A 25,370-nucleotide genomic window follows, 5' to 3' on the forward strand; every position below is an offset into this window, starting at 1 on the left:
CTTCTTCACAGTCCAACTCTCACATCCATATGTGACCACAGGAAAAACCATAGCCTTGACTAGACAGACCTTTGTTGGCAAAGTAATATCTCTGCTTTTGAATATGCTGTCTAGGTTGGTTATAACTTTCCTTCCAAGGAGTAAGCATCTTTTAATTTCATGGCTGCAGTCACCATCTGCAGTGATTTTGGAGCCCCAAAAAATAAAGTCTGACACTTTTACTGTCCATTAAATTTGACATGGATTTCCAAGTTCTGGTTATAACTGTGGAAATAGAATGAATTATCACAGACATTATCGGCTGCCTCCCCCAAGCCCACCCCCTGCTTCTTTCCAGAGGAGCTCCCACCGATAGTTGTGTCCACTCTCCACATGGCCATGTGCTTCAGGGAAGGTGAGCTCCAGCCGCACCCCAGAGAGTGAGTCATAACTGAGCCATGGGAACAGGATTAAATTCTATCAAGGTAAACAACTGTGCGTAGATGTCCAAGGGGAGAGTAGGAAGACAAAAAGAACCTGGATCCTTGATCAAAGGCCTGGGAAATACAATTTTGCTCTTTTTAAAGATGATTGTGTTACATTTTTTGGTTCTTGCAACTAAAAAGAGCCTGATGAATAGACTAACAAATAGACTGCACACTTGCGAGTGTTTTGATTGGAGGGAGAGGTAGTAGTTAGGGAAGTATGAAACATCTCAATGTCTTTCTTTCAAACTGGGTAGGTTCTTTCAAAACAATGCATGCAATATATTAAGATAGCATACAAAATACATCTTCCTCTGGAAGTTCTCTGAAATCTATCATAACATCACTTACTTTGACATTGTACGAGGTTGTGTCCTAATTTCCCACAGCAAATTCCAATTTTCTCAAATCTAATGAGAATGAAGGCAGGAGGAGAAGGGGACAGTAGAGGATGTGATAGTGGGTGGCATGACCGACTCACTGGATACGAGTCTGAGCAAACTCCAGGAGACGGTGAAGATACAGGAGGCCTGGCGTACGCAGCCCATGGGGTCGCAAAGAGTCAGACACGATTGAGTGACTGAACAACAACAAAACAAGAGTGATAATTTCTCCATAATCCACTATAAATATTCGTATATATGAAAAAGGAATATGCATATACTTCTTATACTTTGGGGTTGCTGCTGCTGCTGCTAAGTCGCGTCAGTCATGTCTGACTCTGTGTGACCCCATAGACAGCAGCCCACCAGGCTCCCCAGTCCCTGGGATTCTCCAGGCAAGAACACTGGAGTGGGTTGCCATTTCCTTCTCCAGTGCATGAAAGTGAAAAGTGAAAGTGAAGTCGCTCAGTCGTGTCTGACTCTTAGCGACCCCATGGACTGCAGCCCACCAGGCTCCTCCGTCCGTGGGATTTTCCAGGCAAGAGTACTGGAGTGGGGTGCCATTGCCTTCTCCACTTTGAGGTAATACAATGTTAATAAATATGATAACTAGTAAGTATAAAGGTAAAAATCCAGCTTTTACTTGTTTGTTGTTAAAAGAATACAATTAAGAAGCTTCAATTGGAGATACAAGAATATAGTTAATCAAAACTACCATGAAGTTCACAAGTCTATAAATTTTCATGTATTTTAGGAAAGTTTAGAAGTAAACACTCTTTGGTCCATGGAACAAGCTATTCACAGTAGAGAGCGAATACTAAGACCAACGCCACATAAGTTTCCGTCTCATGCTTCGCGGAAACCCAGCTGTCCCACGCCACATCCCAGATCCATCTGCTGGCAATCTAGGACAGAAATGTTCAGAAGGCCCATTTCAGATCAAACATGTTAAAAAGTGATTCTTTAATCTATACAAGTTTGGTTTCTTCAGAAGTTGCATCACTCACTATCTTAGGAAGTTTTATTTTAAAAGTAGTTTGTCCAATTTTCCCTTTGCTGATAAGACTTAATAGTGATGCTTCCTGGGCCCATCTTCTCTTTATTGGAGAGGGTAAGTTGTCTAACACAGAGAGACCACCTTAGCAGTGTGTGTCCCGGGGCAGAAGAGGAGGCGCTCTGTGACTCAAGTCTAGGGGTTCTGCGTGCAGTACCATGCTGTCACACTCCATAGTCAGGCATTATCCTTTCTACCGAAGATCTTCAACCAAAAGTTTGTTAGGGTCTTGTCTTGAAATGAAGAAATGGTACTGATCCTATAAGCAGGCTGTTAGAGAAATCCTAACTCTTTTGCTTCATGTACGAAGCCACACAAAATCTGATTTTTCTGTGGTGAGCTTCTCCCCTCAGGAGGTTGAGTCTGCTTTTCCACCCCATGAATATGAACTGACCTTGGGACTTGCCCTGAGCAAAATAATGCGATGCTGTGCAGCTTCCAAGAGAGGCCTTAGGAAGTCTTCTGCTCTCACCTCTGGAATGCTGCGAGGAGCCCTGTGTAAGGACACCATTCCTCCTCTGGAGGACGATGGCTTCTGTGCAGGGGAACCAACGGTCACGACTGTGAGCAAGGCTGTCTGGGACCTCTGGGCCAGCTGCATCACCAGATGGCTGAAACTGCACCACTTTCCTCTGGTGAGGCCAGAAGAAAGTCCACCCAGCCCATCCAGACTGAGCTGACCCACAGGACAATAAGCAAGCACGTGACTGGTGTCACAAGCTGCTCACTTCTGGGGTGGGGCTGCCTAAATACACCCCAGTCTCTCTGGTTATCAGTCAAGTCCGTGTTGTCTTTGCACTCCATGTTTTCTCTGCTGGGACTTGCTGCCTGATCTTTAGCACGGCTGGTTCCTTCTTGTTGTTTAGGCATCAGAGGATGACCTCCCCTTCTCCAGACCACCCCAAGGGGCCACCTGTCCACCTGGAAGCTCCCCATTCCCTAAGTGTGCAGGTGGATGCGGTAGAATTCTCTCCTCCCTGGGAGCCTGGTGACTGTCCTGTGGGCAGCAGCCTTCCCTGGGCCAAGTCCTCCCACCATGCTCCCACGTGGAGGTACTTACATTGATTGCCTGACCTGTCTTTTGAATAAATAATACTTTTATAATGAACTTATAACGGTGGTATCCAAATTCTTTGACTGATGACAATATGCGGTCTGCTAATTCAAGTGACAAATGAGAAAAGACTTTGTCGTCATATTTGACATCTTGAAGACTTTCCTTTAAAAAAATTAAGAAAGATATTTTAATTTTCAAATTTTAAACAAAAATTGAAGTAGAAAATGTGTCTAATTAATATACGCAGCTTTTGGAAACATACACATATCTCTAACCAAATGATATTAAATGATTGATATGCTTACCAATTTATTTCAATAACAATTTTGAAAAAAATTTGATTTGGTTTTAAAATTATGTTCAATTGCTCTTCATTAGCCATCCTTAGGAGAAGGCAATGGCACCCCACTCCAGTACTCTTGCCTGGAAAATCCCATGGATGGAGGAGCCTGGTGGGCTGCAGTCCATGGGGTCGCTAAGAGTCAGACAGGACTGAGAGACTTCACTTTCACTCTCATGCATTGGAGAAGGAAATGGCGACCCACTCCAGTGTTCTTGCCTGGAGAATCCCAGGGACGGTGGAGCCTGGTGGGCTGCTGTCTGTGGGGTCGCACAGAGTCCGACACGACTGACGCGACTTAGCAACAGCAGCAGCAATCCTTAAGTTTTCCTTTACTAGGTTACTCTGCCAAACATTTATTAGGGAGACACAAGGTGTTTTTTTGCCACTCGGCCTGTGGAATCTTAGCTCCCTTACCAGGAACTGAACTCACACCCCCTGCACTAGGAGCATGGAGTCTTAACCACTGGACCTCCACGAACTCCCTATCCCTGTCTTCTTGTCTCCCTCAGTTAAAGGCCACTTCTTTCTAATCCTGTCCCTATGGCTGCTCACTGTACTGCTTTTTTCTGTGACCTCCAGATGAGTAATATGGAAGTCAAAGACTGCTCATCATGTTTGTCAGTAAACTAATGTATAGCTGGGAGTGGGGAGACAGATGTGGGCCATGAAGCTCTGCATTTTTCTACAAACCACAAGCAGACTTGGACCAGCTGGTGAGCAGGTGGCACCTGCCTTTGATTAATTGACTGAGACCAATGACAAACTAACCAATGTTCTAGGTTCTAACGATAAATGGATGCCTACCTGCTAATTTTACAGGCAAATAAAACCAAATAAATTACCCATTTTTTGGTTGTGCTTCCCTTCTAGAAGGCTTTTGGATCTGAACTGGGTCTAGAAGCATTTAGTTCCCTCAGGCATTTAGCTCAATCTTTTGGACACTTAGCAACATCCATTCTCTTCTCAGTTTGCCTAAGAGGTCCCAGGCTTTCTCTATTAATACATACATGTTCCATTTTAACAATTAATGAATAGTTGCTATAGGAAGATACCTACAAGCTCCAGCAGTGTATATTATTTCTGTGTCTAGAATGGTGATAATGTCCCCTAAACACAAAAGAAAATCCCTAGCCTCTTTGTGACCACAGCCTTCCCCCTACATATCCAATAAGCTGTTCCAAGCCCCTTCTGCTCAATGCAGTTCCGTAAATGATCACATGTAAGCACAACATGAAATTCTGCTATACCAAATAAACTTGAACTCAGTCAGTGTTGTTGGGCCAAGTGAGAGACACACCAAAATGCCTGCTGTTAGGCCACAGGGTTAATAATTATTTTACTGTATTGAGTTGAATTTATTTCCAAGTTATGAGCGATAATATAGTTTCTGAATATTATCTGGTTATTATTACTTCAGTTTAGAAATGTATCTATGTCTATGGTGGTAGAGGGAGGTGGGGGAAATGGGTTTCCTAAATATTCTTCTGTATTAACATATTCATTTAAGAATTAATTCTGATACAGTTAAGGGGATGTAAATCAAGGAAATGGCAACCCACTGCAGTATTCTTGCCTGGAGAATCCCACAGAGGAGCCTGACGAGCTATAGTCCATGGGGTTGCAAACAGCTGGACATGACTAAGCAATTAAGCACACGAGCACACGTTATATTATATACACAAAAGAAGTTAAATGCACGCCTTCTTCCCAACAGCTAGCTTACATCAGTTATTACTAAGGGAATTCATTTGCACATTTGAGGCGGGGGAGGTAATGTTAAACAAGGAGTACCCTTGGAGGGGGGTTAGGCAGGGTAGAATCCCACGGTGGGAACCTGGCCGTCAGAAATCTCCTGGGTGCCTGATGCCCAAAGGTGAAAAGGGGATTCAAAAAGGTGGCCCCTTAAACAAACATTCTGAAATTTGAAAGTTTTTAATTTGGCCCTTTATTAGGAAAGATGGTGAAGGGGATTCTTTCCATCTGAACAATGTAGCCTTCAGACACAAACACTAGTATAATTAATATTGGTATTACAGTATCAACTGTAAAATTGAAGAAGCTTTGTTGGACTAGCCTGAAAACATGTGTCTGAGTTTCAAACAACTGTCTTAAATGAACTTCAGATTCCACCTTGTTTAATGAAGAAGAAAATCCACACAAAAGTTGGGGATTTCCTATTCTTAGGATGTTTAGTGTAGTCATGAATCAGGTTTTTGCACATATTCAATATGGGTTTTATTTTTCACTCATTCCTTCATATATGGGAGAAACACGGAACCTGAAAGATAAATAATTTATGGATAATCACAATGGTGTGATGACTCACCTAGAGCCAGACATCCTGGAATGTGAAGTCAAGTGGGCCCTAGGAAGCATCACTATGAACAAAGTTAGTGGAGGCGATGGAATTCCAGTTGAGCTATTTCAAATCCTGAAAGATGATGCTGTTCAAGTACTGCACTCAATATGCCAGCAAATCTGGAAAACTCAGCAGTGGCCACAGGACCAGAAAAGGTCAGTTTTCATTCCAATCCCAAAGAAGGGCAATGCCAAAGAATGCTCAAACTACCGCACAATTGCACTCATCTCACACCTAGTAAAGTAATGCTCAAAATTCTCCAAGCCAGGCTTCAGCAATATGTGAACCGTGAACTTCCTGATGTTCAAGCTGGGTTTAGAAAAGGCAGAGGAACCAGAGATCAAATTGCCAACATCTGATGGATCATCAAAAAAGCAAGAGAGTTCCAGAAAATCATCTATTTCTGCTTTATTGATTATGCCAAAGCCTTTGACTGTGTGGATCACAATAAACTGTGGAAAATTCTGAAAGAGATGGGAATACCAGACCACCTGACCTGCCTCTTAAGAAACCTGTATGCAGGTCAGGAAGCAACAGTTAGAACTGGACATGGAACAACAGACTGGTTCCAAATAGGAAAAGGAGTACGTCAAGGCTGTATATTATCACCCTGCTTATTTAACTTAGATGCAGAGTACATCATGAGAAACGCTGGGCTGGAAGAAGCACAAGCTGGAATCAAGAAATATCAATAACCTCAAATATGCAGATGACACCACCCTTATGGCAGAAAGTGAAGAGGAACTAAAAAGCCTCTCGACGAAAGTGAAAGAGGAGACTGAAAAAGTTGGCTTAAAGCTCAGCATTCAGAAAACAAAGATCATGGCATCTGGTCCCATCACTTCATGGGAAATAGATGGGGAAACAGTGGAAACAGTATCAGACTTTATTTTTCTGGGCTCCAAAATCACTGCAGATGGTGATTGCAGCCATGAAATTAAAAGATGCTTACTCCTTGGAAGGAAAGTTATGACCAACCTAGATAGCATATTCAAAAGCAGAGACATTACTTTGCCAACAAAGGTCCATCTAGTCAAGGCTATGGTTTTTCCAGTGGTCATGTATGGATGTGAAAGTTGGACTGTGAAGAAAGCTGAGCCCGGAAGAATTGATGCTTTTGAACTGTGGTGTTGGAGAAGGCTCTTGAGAGTCCCTTGGACTGCAAGGAGATCCAACCAGTCTATTCTAAAGGAGATCAGTCCTGGGTATTCTTTAGAAGGACTGATGCTAAAGCTGAAACTCCAATACTTTGGCCCCCTATGCGAAGAGTTGACTCATTGGAAAAGACTCTGATGCTGGGAGGGATTGGGGGCAGGAGGAGAAGGGGATGACAGAGGATGAGATGGCTTGATGGCATCACCAACTCAATGGACCTAAGTTTGGGTGAACTCTGGGAGCTGGTAATGGACAGGGAGGCCTGGAGTGCTGCGATTCATGGGGTCACCAAGAGTCAGAGACAACTGAGCGACTGAACTGAACTGAACTGTTGGATCATTGAAAAAACAAGAGAATTCCAGAAAAACATCTGCTTCTGCTTCATTGATTATCCTAAAGCCTTTGACTGTGTGGATCACAACAAACTGCAGAAAATTCTTCAAGATATGGGAATACCAGACCACCCAACCTGCCTTCTGAGAAATCTGTATGCAGGTCAAGAAGCAACAGTTAGAATTGGACATGGAACAACAGACTGGTTCCAAATTGGGAAAAGAGTAAGTCAAGGCTGTATATTGTCACCCTGCTTATTTAACTTCTATGCAGAGTACATCATGATTCATGGGGTCGCAAAGAGTCAGACACGACTGAGCAACTGAACTGTTAAATGAAATACCAAAAGAAATTCTTTTTGATTTAGCTTTAATCATAGCATCAACATGAAGAGTATTCAGTATGACTACAAAGTACTTTCAGAGGCAAATGCTACAAAAAAAAATCAGTCAGAGTAACTATACTGCCATAAATCTTAACATGGTTCGTCACATCCCCCAAATTAAGATATTGCTATCATGTGTGCCTACCGACCTACCTTTAGCATCTGCTGGACTTTCGCTTCCACTGAGCGGGCCTGGGGTTTTCTCCGTGGCTCCATTCTGTATGAATTGGGAACCTTCAGTTTTGCCAGGGCGGTCTTCCATTCTGTGCCTAGATCAGCAATCGAGTCACCAAATGGAGGCTCCACATACTGAACGTCATGAACGGATTCTCTCAGTCTTTCTCTTAAAATTTGTGCATACTGAAAGGAGAAGGAGAGGGACAGAGAAAGATGATTTTTTAAATTCCATAATGAAATTTCAGTTTTAAGGACCCTGGGGCAGTGGGACAGGGCTGACACAAAGCTTGGAAATCCATTACAACAGACATCTATGATTATGTGGTTGCGAAATCCTAGAGTCAAGCCTGGCTATCAACTTGAACAAGGAGAAAAAATATACAGGTGTCATCTATCTATCTATAAACACAAAAACACACAAACACAAATTTGAATGCATAGGTTTAGAACATCCATGGAAGACGCGGAAGAACTAGAAACAAGAGTGGCCTTTGAGAGGGCAACTGAGTGGCTGAAAGACAGTTACGTAAGGAAAACCTTTCAGGCTCCCTACTCTGGCACTGGGGCTTCCCTGGTGGCTCAGCGGGTAAAGTGTCTGCCTACAATGTGGGAGACCCGGGTTCAATTCCTGGGCTGGGAAGATCCCCTGGAGAAGGAAATGGCAACCCACTCCAATACCCTTGCTGGGAAAATCCTATGGACAGAGAAGCCTGGCAGGCTACAGTCCATGGGGTCCCAAAGAGTCAGACACGACTGAGCAACTTCACTTTCACTTTTCTCTCTGACATTATGAAAATATTATCCTTTATTGCCTTCTTATAATTTTAATTATTTTATCTTTGAATAAATAATACATTTGTTTACTCTTAAGTTTTAATTGAAAAGACAACAAAAGTGGTATATTTGGTATATATGTCATTCCATGCTTTTGACATTCAACATTTATTTGATAACATTCAACCTGCCTTAAAGAACTATTTATTTAGTGGCTATTATGGTTAAGTACGGAGAAGGCAATGGCACCCCACTCCAGTACTCTTGCCTGGAGAATCCCATGGACGGGGGATCCTGGTGGGCTGCAGTCCATGGGGTCGCACAGAGTCGGACACGACTGAAGCGACTTAGCAGTAGCAGCAGCGTGATTAAGTATGGGGTTCCCAGGTGCACTAATGGTAAAGAACCTGCCTGCCGATGCAGGAGATGTAAGAAACATGGGTTCCATCCCTGGGATGGGAAGATCTCCTGGAGAAGATCTACTGGAATGGCTACCAACTCCAATATTCTTGCCTGGGAAATCCCATGGACAGAGGAGTCTGGTGGGCTCCAGTCCATGGGGTCACAAAGAATTGGACACGACTGAGCAATTAACACTTTTACCTCAGTTAGGAATGGGAGCTTCCCAGGTGGCGCTAGTGGTAAAGAACCTGCCTGCAGATGCAGGAAACATGAGATGTGGGTTCAACCCCTGGGTTGGGAAGAGTCAGACACAACTGAAGTGACTTAGCATGCACACACAGTTAAGTACTCTATGGTCTGAAGTTACAGTGGTGAACTTCATTATAACAACCAGAATTGTTTTACTTGTATTAACTCATAATAAAAGTCTGCATCCATGGAGTTATCCTTCTAGTGGAAAAGGAAGTGAAGTCATTCAGTCATGTCTGACTCTTTGCAACACCATGGACTGTAGCCTGCCAGGATCCTCTGTCCTTGAGATTTTCCAGGAAAGAATACTGGACTGGGTTGCTATTTCCTTCTCCAAAATAGTGGTAATTGCTACACAAATAAAATAATATGACTTGATAGAAACTCACCATGAGGGTTTAATTTGGACTGAATAATTGGAGAAGTCTCTTCTGAAATAAAGTTTGGGCTGATGTCTAATAGGAACAGGAAATAGGCAGGACAAAGTACTTAACATTTTCTGAGAATAAACATGTGTTTGGCATGTATGAATTATTTAGAGTGGGGAAAATAGTAGTAATAGAATAAGGTTTAAAAGGCATCATGTAGGACTAAGTAGAATATGAAAGGGAAGTTGAAACTTACTCCCAGAACAATGAGGAACCACTGAAGGATTTGAACAGGCGAATGGAATTTATTCCAGGGATGCCTGTTTATTCCAGGAATGCAAGGATGGCTCAGATAACCTCGATGATGTGATAACTCACCTGGAGCCAGACATCCTGGAGTGCAAAGTGGGCCTTAGGATTCATGACTATGAACAAAGCTAGTGGAGGTGATGGAATTCCAGCTGAACTATTTCAAAACCTAAAAGATAATGCTGTTCAAGTGCTGCATTCAAAATACCAGCACTTTTGGAAAACTCAGCAGTGGCCACAGAACTGGAAAAGGTCAAAAAGGCAATGCCAAAGAATGTTCAAACTACTGCACAACTGCACTCATCTCACACACTAGCAAAGTAACACTCAAAATTCTCCAAGCTAGGCTTCAACAGTATGTGAACCAAGAACTTCCAGATGTTCAAGCTGGATTTAGAAAAGGCAGAGGAACCAGAGATCAAATTGCCAACATCCTCTGGATCACTGAGAAAGCAAGAGAATTCCAGAAAACGTCTTCTTCACTGACTATGCTAAAGCCTTCGAATGTGTGAATCACAACAAACTAGAACATTTTCGACATACCAGACCACCTTACCTGCCTCCTAAGAAATTTGTATGCAGGTCAAGAAGCAACAGTTAGAACTGGACACAGAACAACAGACTGGCTCAAAACTAGGAAAGGAGTATGTTAAGGCTGCACTTCATCACCCTGCTTATTTAACTTACATGCAGAGCACATCATGCAAAATACTGGGCTGCATGAAATACAGGCTGGAATCAACACTGCTGGAAGAAACAGCAATAACCTCAGATATGCAGACGACACCACCCTTACGGCAGAAAGCTAAGAGGAACTAAAGAGCCTCTTGATTAAAGTGAAAGAGGAGAGTGAAAAGCTGGCTTAAAACTCAACATTGAAACAACTAAGATCATGGCACACGGTCTCATCAGATCAGATCAGATCAGATCAGTTGCTCAGTCGTGTCGGACTCTTTGCAACCCCATGAATTGCAGCACACCAGGCCTCCCTGTCCATCACCAACTCCTGGAGTTCACTGAGACTCACGTCCATCGAGTCAGTGATGCCATCCAGCCATTTCATCCTCTGTCGTCCCCTTCTCCTCCTGCCCCCAATCCCTCCCAGCATCAGAGTCTTTTCCAATGAGTCAACTCTTCGCGTGAGTGTTGGGAAGCATAGTGCAAAATAGCCATAAAAGGAGAAAGTCCTTGGAAAAATGGCGAAGGGCCAGAAATACCCAGCCTTGCACTGCGGACAGAAAAACATCTCCTGCCTTTGGTTATGCTCGGCGCCAAGAGTTAATAGGGATGTTACTTGTGAAAGCAGGTTGTGGGATAAGCCCATGAGTCATTTAGAGCACGCTGTCCTTGAAATGTTTTTACTGATTATGTGTTAACTCCATATGCACTCTGCTGACCGTATACTTTAAGCTCTTTGTTCCTGCTTCTATAAAAAAGCTTGACTGCAGAAATAAACTTGCCAGTCCTTGCCAGAGACTGTCCAAGTGTCCTTCTTTCAGGTTCATCGCTTCCAAGTCCCGGGGAGAAAAATCCCCAACAAGTGGCGCCCGAACAGGGACTTGAGAGGAAGGCTGAACAAAGCGACGAGCCCCTGCAGAAAAGGTAAGCAGGATGGGGCAACATAGCAGTAAAATTCCTTTCATTTCAATAATGCAATGAACATTGGGGTACACATGTCTCTTTCCCTTCTGGTTTCCTCAGTGTGTATGCCCAGCAGTGGGGTTGCTGGATCATAAGGCAGTTCTATTTCCAGTTTTTTAAGGAATCTCCACACTGTTCTCCATAGTGGCTGTACTAGTTTGCATTCCCACCAACAGTGTAAGAGGGTTCCGTTTTCTCCACACCCTCTCCAGCATTTATTATTTGTAGACTTTTGGATCGCAGCCATTCTGACTGGTGTGAAATGGTACCTCATAGTGGTTTTGATTTGCATTTCTCTGATAATGAGTGATGTTGAGCATCTTTTCATGTGTTTGTTAGCCATCTGTATGTCTTCTTTGGAGAAATGTCTAACTGGAGCCTATTATACAGAGTGAAGTAAGCCAGAAGGAAAAACATAAATACAGTATACTAACGCATATATATGGAATTTAGAAAGATGGTAACAATAACCCTGTGTACGAGACAGCAAAAGAGACACTGATGTATAGAACAGTCTTATGGACTCTGTGGGAGAGGGAGAGGGTGGGAAGATTTGGGAGAATGGCAATGAAACATGTAAAATATCATGTAGGAAACGAGTTGCCAGTCCAGGTTCGATGCACGATGCTGGATGCTTGGGGCTGGTGCACTGGGACGGCCCAGAGGAATGGTATGGGGAGGGAGGAGGGAGGAGGGTTCGGGATGGGGAACACATGTATACCTGTGGCGGATTCATTTTGATATTTGGCAAAACTAATACAATTATGTAAAGTTTAAAAATAAAATAAAATTAGAAAAAAAAACATCAATAATGCATCATTTTTTGAAACAAAATGGTGTTAATGTTTCAAGAGATCAGTTGAACAACTGCTATCATATTTTACTGGAACAATTCATGGTTCCCAGAAGAGGGGACACTCAATCTAGACATATAGAAAAGGGTTAAAAATAATATTTTGGGAGCATATCAGCAAGGGTTACATGGTCACTCATACGGGCTATCATAGAACAAATTGAAGGGCATAACGTTGATTTGTAAGTAAAAACTATTCGATCTTTACATGAATATGAGCTTAAGGAACAAGATATGCAAGGTGCTTTGAAATATAAGAATGTTATGCTCAATCAGACACAATCCTTAGAAAAACAACTTAGAGACATATATATACAGGACATGTCAAAACTGAAGCCACTTAGAACAGAAGTCATTTCATTCAATGGACAGCCCAAATCTGAGGTTTTTCCTTCTGCTCCGCCTGTAACAGCAATTGCTAACTTTGCTCATACTAATCATTTCACTCCTCCTCGGGAGATAACTGCTTGCACTTTCGCTTTCCCAATTCAATTTAATCAACCTGCCCAAGGCCAAAATACTTGGGCTAATCTAGATTTGGGCATGTTGTCTAGCTTTAAGAAAGCATGAACTCTGTATGGACCTACTTCTCCATACTGTATAGAATTTCTTGGAGGATGGGCTGGCCATTGGATGCCATATGATTTTTTTTTTCAAATAGCAAAGATGATTTTAAATCCTCAACAATTACTGCAATGGCAAATACGGATTAATGATGAGGCCCAACAGCTGATGACTGACAAGCAATCTCATGGTAACCCTGCCAGTTTAACCTATGATATGCTCACTGGAACAAGAGCCATGGCTGATATGATTGTGCAATTAGCTAATATTACCCCTCAGATGTTACATTTCATTAAAGAAACTGCCTGCAGGGCATAAGCAAAGGTTGATAGCACCAACTCTGATGGTTCATTTGTTAAGATTATTCAAGGACATGAAGAGGAATATTCTCAATTTATAGGAAAATTAAAGGATGCAATTGAGAAATCTATTAAGGATGTGACTTTACAAAATATTATTTAAAAAAAACTTGCTTTTGAAAATGCTAATGAGGAATGTTGATCCATGCTCAGACCAATTCGAGAGACTGGCGCTCTCATGGAATATTTGAAAGCATGTAGGGACATCGGATCTATGTCCCATAGAGCAAAATTGGCAACACTGGAAATCTTTAATGTTCAGAAAGCTGCTAATGCCAAATGTTTTAACTGTGGGAAGCCCAGCCATATGAAAAAACAATGTTGCATGCCAACACAGGCCAGAAAAAATAATATTACTTCTAATAAGAAGAGACCCCCAGGAGTATGTCCAAGATGTAAAAGGGGGTTCCACTGGCTGAATGAATGTCATCCTAAATTTGATTAGGATGGAAACACCTTGAACTCCAGTGCACAACAAAAACAACAGGGAAACTGATAAAGGGGTCATTCTCTAGCCCCACTACAAAAGGAGGACCTAACGTTATGACGCTACAAGCAGCTACATCTAAGAGTGCTTGCACCTAGTCCTTATGATATGGAACTAATAGAATTATACAACCCCCACAAAATTCCCACTGAATATTACGGCCCAATTCCACTCAGGACAATGGGACTGATTTTGGGATGTAGTAGCTGCACAGTGAGAGGTTTAGTGGTATTGACTGGTGTTGTGGATGAAGATTATGAAGGGGAAATACATGTTATGGTAAATGTTATGAAAACGGGAAATGCATACTTACAAAAAGGGGAACGTTTCGCACAATTATTATTTTTGCCATATGTTAAACCAATGAAGGCATCTGATAAAGTTCAGCAAGGAGGCTTTGGCAGTACCAACCTTACTGCTGCACTATCCACCTTATTAAAGGAACATCAGAAACCCATGCTTACTTTACACATACGGGGAAAAAATTTCACAGGCATGTTAGATACCTGAGCTAACACTTCAATCATTAGAGCTGCAGAATGGCCCCTTGATTGGGGTAAGGTTGTGGCTCCTTCTAGACTATTAGGAGTGGGTGAAGCTGATGCCACAAAAACTTTTGTCAGTGCATCCTATTTGCAAGTGTATGGCCCTGATCAAATTGTAGCTTATCTTAAACCATATATTACTAATATCCCTATCAATTTATGGGGATGGGATTTTCTTGAACAAACGAAAGCCACAATTTCTTTAAATGAACCTTTTTAATGGGGGCCATTGAATTAACACCTCTGCCTCTCAATTGGGAATCTGATACCCCAATATGGACACCTCAATGGCCCCTAACTAAAGAAAAATTGGCAACTCTTACACAATTAGTAAATGAACAATTACAAAAAGCTCATATAGAACCTTCGTTTTCCCCATGGAATTCCCATTTTTGTAATAAAAAAGAAATCAGGAAAATGGCGAATGTTGATAGACTTAAGAAATGTTAGTAATACCATGTCACCTATGGGGCCCTTACAACCCGGATTGCTCTCCCCTTCTATGGTACCAAAGGATGGTCTGTAGTTATCATTGACTTACAAAACTGCTTTTTTACTATACCTTTGCACCCTAAAGATAGAAAACGTTTTGCCTTTTGAGTTCCTTCTATAAATCACATGGCTCCTGTTAAAAGATTCCAATGGAAGGTGCTACCTCAGGAAATGATGAACTCCCCTACCATTTGCCAATATCTCATATCTGTTTTATTACAACCCATTAGAGACAAGTATCGTACTGTGTTTATAATTCATTATATGGATGATATACCTCTCTCTATGGAATCTGAACTCTGTTTACAACAGTTATATAATGAAGTTACTATTACTTTTCAAAATCATGGCCTGCTTGTAGCACCAGATAAAATTCAATTTATTTAATTGAATTTAACCCTTTAATTATTTAGGACATGTTATGGAAGAATCTAAAATCAAACCTCAAAAAACTCAAATTTCTGTGCATTCTCTACGCACGCTGAATGATTTTCAAAAATTGCTAGGAGATATTAATTGGCTGCGGCATCTGTTGGCATCCCCACCTATGCCTTACAAAATCTATTTAAAATTTTAGAGGGATCCCCTGACCCTAATAGCCCTAGGCAACTAACAAAAGAGGCCAAAGAAGAACTGGCCTTAGTGGAGAAATGCATTCAACAATCTTTTTCAACTTGGCTAGATTATGATCAACCAGTTTCTTTATATATATTCCCTGCTGAACATTTGCCCACTGCAATTATAGCTCCACATAGCCCAATAGAATGGGTATATTTACACACTAAACAGTCTAAAAAAATTGTGTCATATACTGAGAAAATAGGGCACTTAATTCTGTCAGGAAGAAGCCATGTACAAACTTTGACTGGATTTGATCCATATGCAATACACATTCCCTTGACAAAACAGGAATTGCAAATTGCCTTACAGTATAACCTGACCATGCAAATGGAATTAAGTGATTTTCAAAATGTTATCTCATTTAATTTGCCAAAAAGAAAATTACAGGACTTTCTACAATGTACTAAATTCATTGTAACTAATATCATTGCATCCCAGCCTATTTCCAATGCACCCACCTATTCATTGATGGCAACAAGAAAGGCACAGCAGGGATTGTCGGCCCTGATATCAAAGAGAAATTATCCAACACCTATTCTTCAGTACAAAGAGTTGAGTTGTATGCTTTATATGCTCTTTTGTCACTTCAACCATTATCCTTCAACGTATATACTGATTCCAAATACCTTGCTTCCCTTTTTCCTGATTTTGTTAGCGCCTTTTTATACAACCTAGATGAAGAATTATATACTCTCTTTCCACAGACTCAGGCTTCAATTCGCTCACGTACGGAACCTTCCTTTATTGCACATATACGTGCTCATTCAGGTTTACCTGGCCCTCTGGTCGCAAAAAATGATGCTGTTGACAGGCTCATAGCTCCCATTTTTACATCTGCCAATGACGAACATGCTAATCTTCATACCAATGCTAACAGATTGCACTCTAAATACCCTATTCCTCTCACTGAAACACGACATATTATTAAAACCTGTGATGTCTGCACCCCTCTGCGCTTACAAACTACGATTTCAGGAGTTAATCCCCGGGGGCAACAACCTAATTCCCTTTAGCAATCTGATTTCACTCACTGCTCCTTAAGAAAATTTTCTTTGCTTTTTGTCTCACTTGATACATTTTCAGGCTTTATCTGGGCAGTACCTGTCTCTTCAGAATCCAACAAACACACCATTTCCGCACTCTTACTCACCTTCCCCATCATGGGGATTCCTTCTGTCTTGAAAACAAACAATGGACCTGTATTCACCTCGCATTCATTTCATTCATTTTTATCAGAATGGAGCATAACACACATTACAGGAATACCCTATAATCCTCAGGGTCAAGCCATTATTGAAAAGAGCCCACCGCACTCTAAAACTCATTTATTAAAACAGAAAGGGGAATATGGAAGAGGAGATACACTTCTTATCCCATGAACCCTCAATTACTATTATCTTACCTAAACTTAACAAAAAATAATTCTGACACTCATGCAGATAGACATTTTACAGAAGACAAAAACAGCAAATTAGAAATCAATACACCAATATGGTATAAGCAATTTAATCAGTGGTTGCCAGGAATCTTACTACTCCTAGGCAAGGGTTATGGTCTTGTCATTGCAGATGGAGAGGAAATCTGGGTTCCCCTTTGCCATGTCCGCTACTGAGAAGGACCCCAAGACTGGACTCCCTTGGGAAGTGATGAAGTTGACGCGAAGGGTCTCATCAATGACCCTGGAGGAGCCAATGAGGAAACGCCATCGTCTGAATCCTTACCCGACATGGGCTCAAGTGAAAAAACATGACTCGTCAGGCTGAGCAGACACTGAAGAGCAAGAGGAACATCATAATTGCTCCTGGTTTAATAGATAAAGCATTGGAGGCTTTCATAAATCTAAGACAAGTTTCTGGACTGATAAGGACATATTGCTGAATTGGTATAACGGGGGCTTATCACCCCCACGACCCAGGATTGTTGTCCCCATTATGGGGCCAGAGCAATGGCACATTTGGAAAATTCCAGCAGCCTTAGAGCACTTTGCTAGTGTTTATGGGACTATGGGTGTGTTTCGTCCTTCTAATTATACCTTCCTATACAATAGTACTGGCTATATTCAGTCGTGTGTTCACCTTCCGTACTTGTTTATTGTAGGGCATTTTGATATTGACTTATCAGCCAAAATTGTCAATTGTACTGCATGTGCATTGTATACCTGCCTTAATCACACCATTTCATATCACAATGCTAGCATTGCGCTAGTTAAACAAAGATCTGAGTTATGGCTTCCCATAAACTTAATTGAGCCTTGGACTGATTCTATATTTCTTTCTGTATTGTTGAAAACTGGGCTTAGGCGATCTAAGCACATCATTGGGTGGATTATTGCAGGCATCTTAAGCCTTATCTCCATTGTGACTGTAGGAACTTTGTCTGGTATGGCTTTACATAATTCTATACAAAATCATGATTTTATCACTGCTTGGCACAAAGACTCTCATGATCTTTGGACTCGACAAGCTCAAATAGATCAGCAGTTACAAACACGAATGAATGAGTTACAAACTGTGGGTATCCACTTAGGAGATCAAGTGCAGCAACTGGCTTTCCAAACACATATACGTTGTCACTGGAATTTTACTTCTTTTTGTCTGACTAACATGCCCTATAATAGCACTGAATATCCTTGGAATAAGGTTAAGGAGCATTTGCAGGATCTCACAAATAACTCAAGTTTAGACATCAATTTGTTGAAACAACAAGTTGCTAATTTTCAAGTTAGGGTACCTAGGGAATTGTATAGCACTCAATTCTATGATACTTTAACCAAAACCCTATCATCTCTAGACCCTAGAACTTGGCTTTCAGGAAGCAATATTTTTATATATGTATTAATCACTCTGCTCTTTTTGTCCTTGATTATGGGATACAGAAGTGTCTACTCAAGACTCCATGCCTCCCACAATGGAGTCCAACTAGCAGCCGCCATGCTTAATTTGAAAACAAAAGGAGGATATGTTGGGAAGCGTAGTGCAAAATAGCCGTAAAAGGAGAAAGTCCTTGGGAAAATGGCGAAGGGCCAGAAATACCTGGCTTTGCATTGCGGACAGAAAAACATCTCCTGCCTTTGGTTATGCTCGGCGCCAAGAGTTAATAGGGATGTTACTTGTGAAAGCGGGTTGTGGAATAAGCCCATGAGTCATTTAGAGCACGCTGTCCTTGAAATGTTTTTACTGATTATGTGTTAACTCCGTATGCACTCTGCTGACCATATACTTTAAGCTCTTTGTTCCTGCTTCTATAAAAAAGCTTGACTGCAGAAATAAACTTGCCAGTCCTTGCCAGAGACTGTCCAAGTGTCCTTCTTTCAGGTTCATCTTCTTTCAGCTTCCAAGTCCCGGGGAGAAAAATCCCCAACGAGGTGGCCAAAGTACTGGAGTTTCAGCTTTAGCATCATTCCTTCCAAAGAAATCCTGGGGCTGATCTCCTTCAGAATGGACTGGCTGGATCTCCCTGCAGACCAAGGGACTCTCAAGAGTCTTCTCCAACACCACAGTTCAAAAGCATCAATTCTTCGGCGCTCAGCCTTCTTCACAGTCCAACTCTCACATCCTTACATGACCACTGGAAAAACCATAGCCTTAACTAGACGAACCTTTGTTGGCAAAGTAATGTCTCTGCTTTTGAACATGCTATCTAGGTTGGTCATAACTTTCCTTCCAAGGAGTAAGCGTCTTTTAATTTCATGGCTGCAGTCACCATCTGCAGTAATTTTGGAGCCCCCCAAAATAAAGTCTGACACTGTTTCCACTGTTTCCCCATCTATTTCCCATGAAGTGATGGGACCAGATGCTATGATCTTCGTTTTCTGAATGTTGAGCTTTAAGGCAACTTTTTCACTCTCCACTTTCACTTTCATCAAGAGGCTTTTGAGTTCCTCTTCACTTTCTGCCATAAGGGTGGTATCATCTGCATATCTGAGGTTATTGATATTTCTCCCAGCAATCTTGATTCCAGCTTGTGTTTCTTCCAGTCCAGCATTTCTCATGAAGTACTCTGCATATAAGTTAAACAGGGTGACAATATACAGCCTTGACATCCTCCTTTTCCTATTTGGAACCAGTCTGTTGTTCCATGTCCAGTTCTAACTGTTGCCTCCTGACCTGCATACAAATTTCTCAAGAGGCAGGTCACGTGGTCTGGTATGCCCATTTCTTTCAGAATTTTCCACAGTTTATTGTGATCCACACAAAGGCTTTGGCATAATCAATAAAGCAGAAATAGATGTTTTTCTGGAACTCTCTTGCTTTTTCCATGATCCAGCGGATGTTGGCAATTTGATCTCTGGTTCCTCTGCCTTTTCTAAAACCAGCTTAAACATCAGGAAGTTCACGGTTCATGTATTGCTAAAGCCTGGCTTGGAGAATTTTGAGCATTACTTTACTAGTGTGTGAGATGAGTGCAATTGTGCGGTAGTTTGAGCATTCTTTGGCATTGCCTTTCTTTGGGATTGGAATGAAAACTGACCTTTTCCAGTCCTGTGGCCACTGCTGAGTTTTCCAAATTTGCTGGCATATTGAGTGCAGCACTTTCACAGCATCATCTTTCAGGATTTGGAATAGCTCAACTGGGATTCTATCCCCTCCACTAGCTTTGTTTGTAGTGATGCTTTTCACAGCAAATAGATAGAGAAACAATGGAAACAGTGACAGACTTTATTTTCGTGGGCTCCAAAATCACTGCAGATGGTGACTGCAGCCATGAAATTAAAAGATGCTTGCTCCTTGCAAGAAAACAAACCTAGATATCATATTAAAAAGCAAAGACATTACTTTGCCAACAAAGGTCCCTCTAGTCAAAGCTATGGTTTTCCCAGTAGTCATGTATGGATGTGAGAACTGGACCATAAAGAAAGCTGAGCAGTGAAGAATTGATGCTTTTAAACCGTGGTGTTGAAGAAGACTTGAGTCCCTTGGACTGCAAGGAGTTCAAATCAGTCAATCCTAAAGAAAATCAGTCCTGAATATTCTTTAGAACTGATGCTGAAGCTAAAGGTCTAATTAAAAGACACTTACTCCTTTAAACTAAAGTTATGACCAACCTAGATTGCATATTTTTTTTAAACTTATTTAATTGGAGGCTAATTACAATATTGTATTGGTTTTGCTGTACATCAACATGAATCCGCCACGGGTGTACACGTGTTCCCAATCCTGCACCCCCTCCCTCCCCCCTCCCTTGACAGCATATTAAAAAGCAGAGACATTACTTTGTCAACAAAGGTCTGTCTAATCAAGGCTATGGTTTTTCCAGTGGTCATGTATGGATGTGAGAGTTGGACTATAGAGAGAGCTGAGCACTGAAAAATTGATGCTTTTGAACTGTGGTGTTGGAGAAGACTCTTGAGAATCCCTTGGACTGCAAGATCAAACCAGTCCATCCCAAAGGATATCAGTTCTGGGTGTTCATTGGAAGAACTGATGTTGAAGCTGAAATTACAATACTTTGGCCACCTGAAGCGAAGAGCTGACTCATTTGAAAAGACCCTGATGCTGGGAAATATTGAGGGCAGGAGAAGGGGACAACAGAGGATGAAATGGTTGGACGGCATCACTGACTCAGTGGACATGGGTTTGGGTGGATTTCCGGAGTTGGTGATGGACAGGGCGGCCTGGCGCACTGCAGTTCATGGTGTTGCAGAGTCGGACACAACTGAGCGACTGAACTGAACTGAAAGCTCTAATACTTTGGCCACCTGAGGCAAAGAACTGACTCACTGGGAAAGAACGTGATGCTGGGAAAGATTGAAGGCAGGAGAAGGGGATGACAGAGGATGAGATGGTTGGTTGTCCAACTTGATGGACATGTGAGCAAGCTCCAGGAGTTGGTGATGGACAAGAAGCCTGGAGTGCTGCGGTCCATGGAGTTATAAGAGTCGGACAGGACTGAGCGACTGAACTGACTGAAGGATGGCTCAACATCTGCAAAGTAAGCAATATGATACAGAAAAAGCTTTGACAAAAATTAGTGCCCATTTCTGATTAAAGAAAAAAACTCTCAACAAAGTGGTTATATAGGGGATGTACCTCAGCATAATAAAGGCTCTATCTCTACATCAAAGGCCCATAGCTAACAGCATACTCATAAAGATACTCATATATTATTTTTTTTAATAACTGTTGGATTCAGTTTGCAAGTATTTTATTGGGGATTTTTCTATCTATGTTCATCAGGAACACTGGCCTATAATTTTCTTATTGTAAACTTGGCTGGTTGTGTATTAGGGTAATGCTGGCCTTGAAAATTAGTTTGCAAGTATTCCTTTCTCTATTTTTTGGAAGAGTTTGATAAGGACTGGCATTAATTCTTTTACTATTCCGCAGACCCCACCAGTGAGGCCATCTGGTCCTAGTGTTTTGTTTTAGGGAGGGTTTTGATTACTGATTCCATCTCCTCACTAGTAATCAATCTGTGAATTCAGATTTTCTCTTTCTTCATGATTCAGTCTTGGAAGGCTGTATGTTACTAGGAATTTATCCATTTCTTCTAGGTTGCCCAAATAATTGGCACAGTGATTTCTTATGATCTTTTGTATTTGTTATATCAATGTTAATTTGTTCTCTTTTAATTTCTAAGTTTATTTACTTGAGTTTTCTCTGAAGTCTTGGTCAATTAGTCCCCTCTCCTCACCAAGGACTCCAAAGATAATAGAAGTTTTGCCTCAAATTTTCCCATAGATCACTGATGTCTAATTTTTTTTTTTTTTTTGGTTTCCTACTGCCATCTCTAATTCACTAATACTGTTCTGCAGTGTCAAATCTGCTGTTGATTCCACTCAGTTTATTTTACATTAGATTTTCAAACGTATGTAGACAAGTGAGACTAATCAAGTTTTCAATTATCAGTAATTTAAGGTTTTGGAATTGTTGGTTGCAAGCAACAGGAACTGATTCTTGTTGACCACGTACATAACTAATTGGAAAGACATGACGTAGCTCAGAGAATGGAAGAAAAGGCTGAAGAACCAGGCACTTAAGGCGCTTCAGTATGCCACTTCAATTTAATCTCGATCATTTTCCTGAATTATTCCAGGGAGAGTTCATCTAATCAGCCTAGTTTTGGTCTCATCGTACGGATAAAGTTAAGGAGGGTGATTGACAGTCCCACCAAAACTCTATTTAATGGGGAATGAGTTCATTCTCCAAAGGAAAACTGAGATGCTACTATGAAAGAAAATAAATGGGCACAGGAGAGAGAAAAGATACTTAATGATTAAATTGTGTGTCCTAATTTTTGTGCTCAGGATCATGAGAGTCATCAGCTACCTAAAAGTTAGGAATGACAATTAGTAACTCATTGTCCTCAGGCACACTTAATGAGCATTTGTGAAGTCTGAGTCTCTTTCCATTTATCCCTCATTTCAAATTTCTGACCTGTAAAAGCTCAGACTTTAGAGACAACTATAATTAATCACATTCATTATCAAATAAGAAATAACTGCCTTGTCCATGTCCCCCTTTCCCGATTCTGGCTTGTACACTGTTGGGGGCCAGTGTGAGGTACTCCGCCCATGGCAAAGGTCATGAGGAAGGAGGCTCGACATACGCAAAGGCGGGATCCAGCCTCAGGAGTCCCCCTGGAAATCCTCGAGCATCTAACCCCATAACCAGAGCCTGCCTACTTTACTACTTTGTGCTCTCACCTACGCCTCTGACTTTACGGGGGCTGTCTCCCACCACCTCTTTCGGAGAAGGAGTTAACTTAGAGCTCCAGTTAATAATAATTCCTGGGCATGATAGGAGTGTTTCAACCTACAAACTCCTCTGAAGGTTCTCTAGCCTGCCTGACGGGCTTGTCCGGCCACATGTGACTGCTCACAGCCTCCCAACCGTGAGAGGCACGAGATGCTTTAAACCTTCTAAAAACAGTTTCCTTAGAAAAGTTAGAAACTATAAGTATAATGGGCTGATTAAAAATTGTATTGAAGGGTTTTTCATTTGTTGAGCCAATGTTTGTTGCTAAGTCTCCACATCCCCTGCCCTTACACACATTAATGAATATATAGAAGAAATAAGTATTAACCTTTGATATTAATCACGTTAGACCTTAGGCTAAGTAAATTCTTTCCTTAACTAAAACCCACTATACCCTCACCCTATAGGAATGTAACTTTATTTGGGTGGCGTCTGTTTTAAGAATAATCACCCTTGGAGAAAAAAGTGTTCTGGTTGACTGACCACTGTCACAAGGAGAGGGTCATAAATTGTCAGCAGGCCCCCCTGGCCAGAAGATGATGTAACACCCCTAAGACCTCTGTATACATTTGTATGAAGCACCTGACTTTAATAAAAATCAGGACTGCTGTCCCCACGTGACTTTTGTATAACATCTCAGTGTACAAAAACAGACTCTGGAAAATAAAGACTTGGGATCAGTTCCTCGAAAGACTGGTCTCCCCATGTCTCTCTCTCTCTCTCTCACTCTGGCTGAGTCTCCATCTGGAGCGTGGAACCCGCCATGCTTACTAATTATGCCTGGGCTTCTAAGATCCGACCGGGGAGGCCTCAGTGTCTCCTCTCCTTCGGGAGAACGGAAGGACGTGTGCGGCCTACGTAAGTGGTGCAAGCTTCTTGTCTTGAAGTTTTATTGGTCTCCCGCGTAAACCAAGATACTCAGCCTCTTTTCTCCACTGAATTTTCCTACTGAGCTATCCTCATTCTATTACTCTTTATATCTTTGATGCATATTTAAATAGTCGCCTAAGCCGTCTCCCCTTCGAATACCCTGCATCAGCCGGGGCTGGACCCCGGCAGTACGCCAAATGTACCTGTCTGTCGTCCCCTCCTTTTGGATTCAAACTTACTTTTCAAGACTTCAGATCTTTAGTAGACAGTAAGTTTATAAACGGCAGTTCAAAATAGAAATACTTTTCACTACTGTAGGTGACCTATGGTTACTCAGACTTATATACAGTATGGTTTCTGGAAGCATGAGTTTTAAGTCCAACACATTAAGCAGTCAGCCTTGCTGTGCTCTCAGTTCTGTGAACATGCCCTTATTCTCCTTTTGTTTCTCTTTCCTCTAAAACGGAGACAGCAAAGAGCAGTCATTAGAACCTGAAATGTTACCAAGACTTTTTGGGGGGTGCGGGTGTGGAGGGAATCAAGATCTTCAAAAATTCTCTCTCCTCCATCCTGTTGATTATGGGTCCCATTAAGTAGGTATGAAGAGTTACAAACAAGTGGACCAGAAGTCCCAGCTCTAATTACTACAATTCTATACCCTTGGATAAATTATTTTCCCTCTTAAAAGTCTCAATAAAATATGGAGTATTGACCACTAATGGTTTCCAGATCATGGTCACATAGAAATCTGGTGCTATATCCCCAATAAAACTGAATGACATTATCCATTAATATCAGATAGTAAGTTAATGTGCAGAATTACTTTCAATTTAACACTCTCTTTTTTATATTCTTCAAATACTGAGACTGTTGCTGTTAACAAAAACTCAAAACATCTCATTGTTCTGCTTAGTATATTCAAATATTCTTGTTTTAAGGCACACATACACTGGCTTCTGGTTAGTAAATCTGCCCTCTGGTTTGAGTAATGACATTAAACACACTAAAATTACGCATTTCTGGAAAAAGTTCCTCTCGGGAAACCTGAGCTGAGTAAATTTGAAGAGAACTGAAACAGCTGTTTCGGTCCACGCAGTGCTCCACGGTCTACACCACAAAGGCGGGAGAGTCCTGCAGCCCAGAGGGCGGCCCGTGCCCCGTCTTCGCACTCACTGCCTCCTTCTCGAACATGCTAGGCCTCCTCTCTTTGCGAGGCGTCACCGGCGGCTGCTGAGGGGTCGGCATGGAGGGCGCCTTCGCGCCCCGACCGAGCTTCTCCATCGCGCCGGCACTCCGAGCCGCCTTAACCTCCGCCCCAACGCCTCCGCCGCTTTCCGCGCGAGTGCCTGCCTCGCGCGTGCGTCGCGCCAGCCGGAAATGCGCCTCAGGGAGGGGGCGTGGCGTGCGCGCGTCATCCCTCGGCGTCGCG

The 25,370-nt window shown here is 41.9% G+C and overlaps 2 protein-coding genes across 2 annotated transcripts in view; one reads left to right on the forward strand and one right to left on the reverse strand.

Annotated features, from left to right (window-relative positions):
* Positions 1 to 1,277: 1,277 nt before the first annotated feature.
* DYNLT2 (dynein light chain Tctex-type 2) lies at positions 1,278 to 25,363 on the reverse strand. Its single transcript, XM_005909327.2, has 4 exons — positions 25,115 to 25,363; positions 7,687 to 7,893; positions 2,962 to 3,120; positions 1,278 to 1,752 (listed from the first exon to the last, which is right to left on the reverse strand). Exons 1-4 carry the CDS (start codon positions 25,220 to 25,222, stop codon positions 1,642 to 1,644), a joined length of 585 nt encoding a protein of 194 aa, XP_005909389.1. The 5' UTR covers positions 25,223 to 25,363; the 3' UTR covers positions 1,278 to 1,641.
* ERMARD (ER membrane associated RNA degradation) overlaps positions 11,137 to 25,370 on the forward strand; it is a 44,651-nt gene continuing 30,417 nt past the window's right edge. The window contains exon 1 of the mRNA XM_070377080.1: positions 11,137 to 11,414. The gene's annotated coding sequence lies outside the window, so the exon portion shown is untranslated. The remainder of the gene's footprint in view (positions 11,415 to 25,370) is intronic.

This window comes from Bos mutus, chromosome 9, assembly GCF_027580195.1.
Source record: "Bos mutus isolate GX-2022 chromosome 9, NWIPB_WYAK_1.1, whole genome shotgun sequence".
NCBI classification, from domain to species: Eukaryota; Metazoa; Chordata; class Mammalia; order Artiodactyla; family Bovidae; genus Bos; species Bos mutus.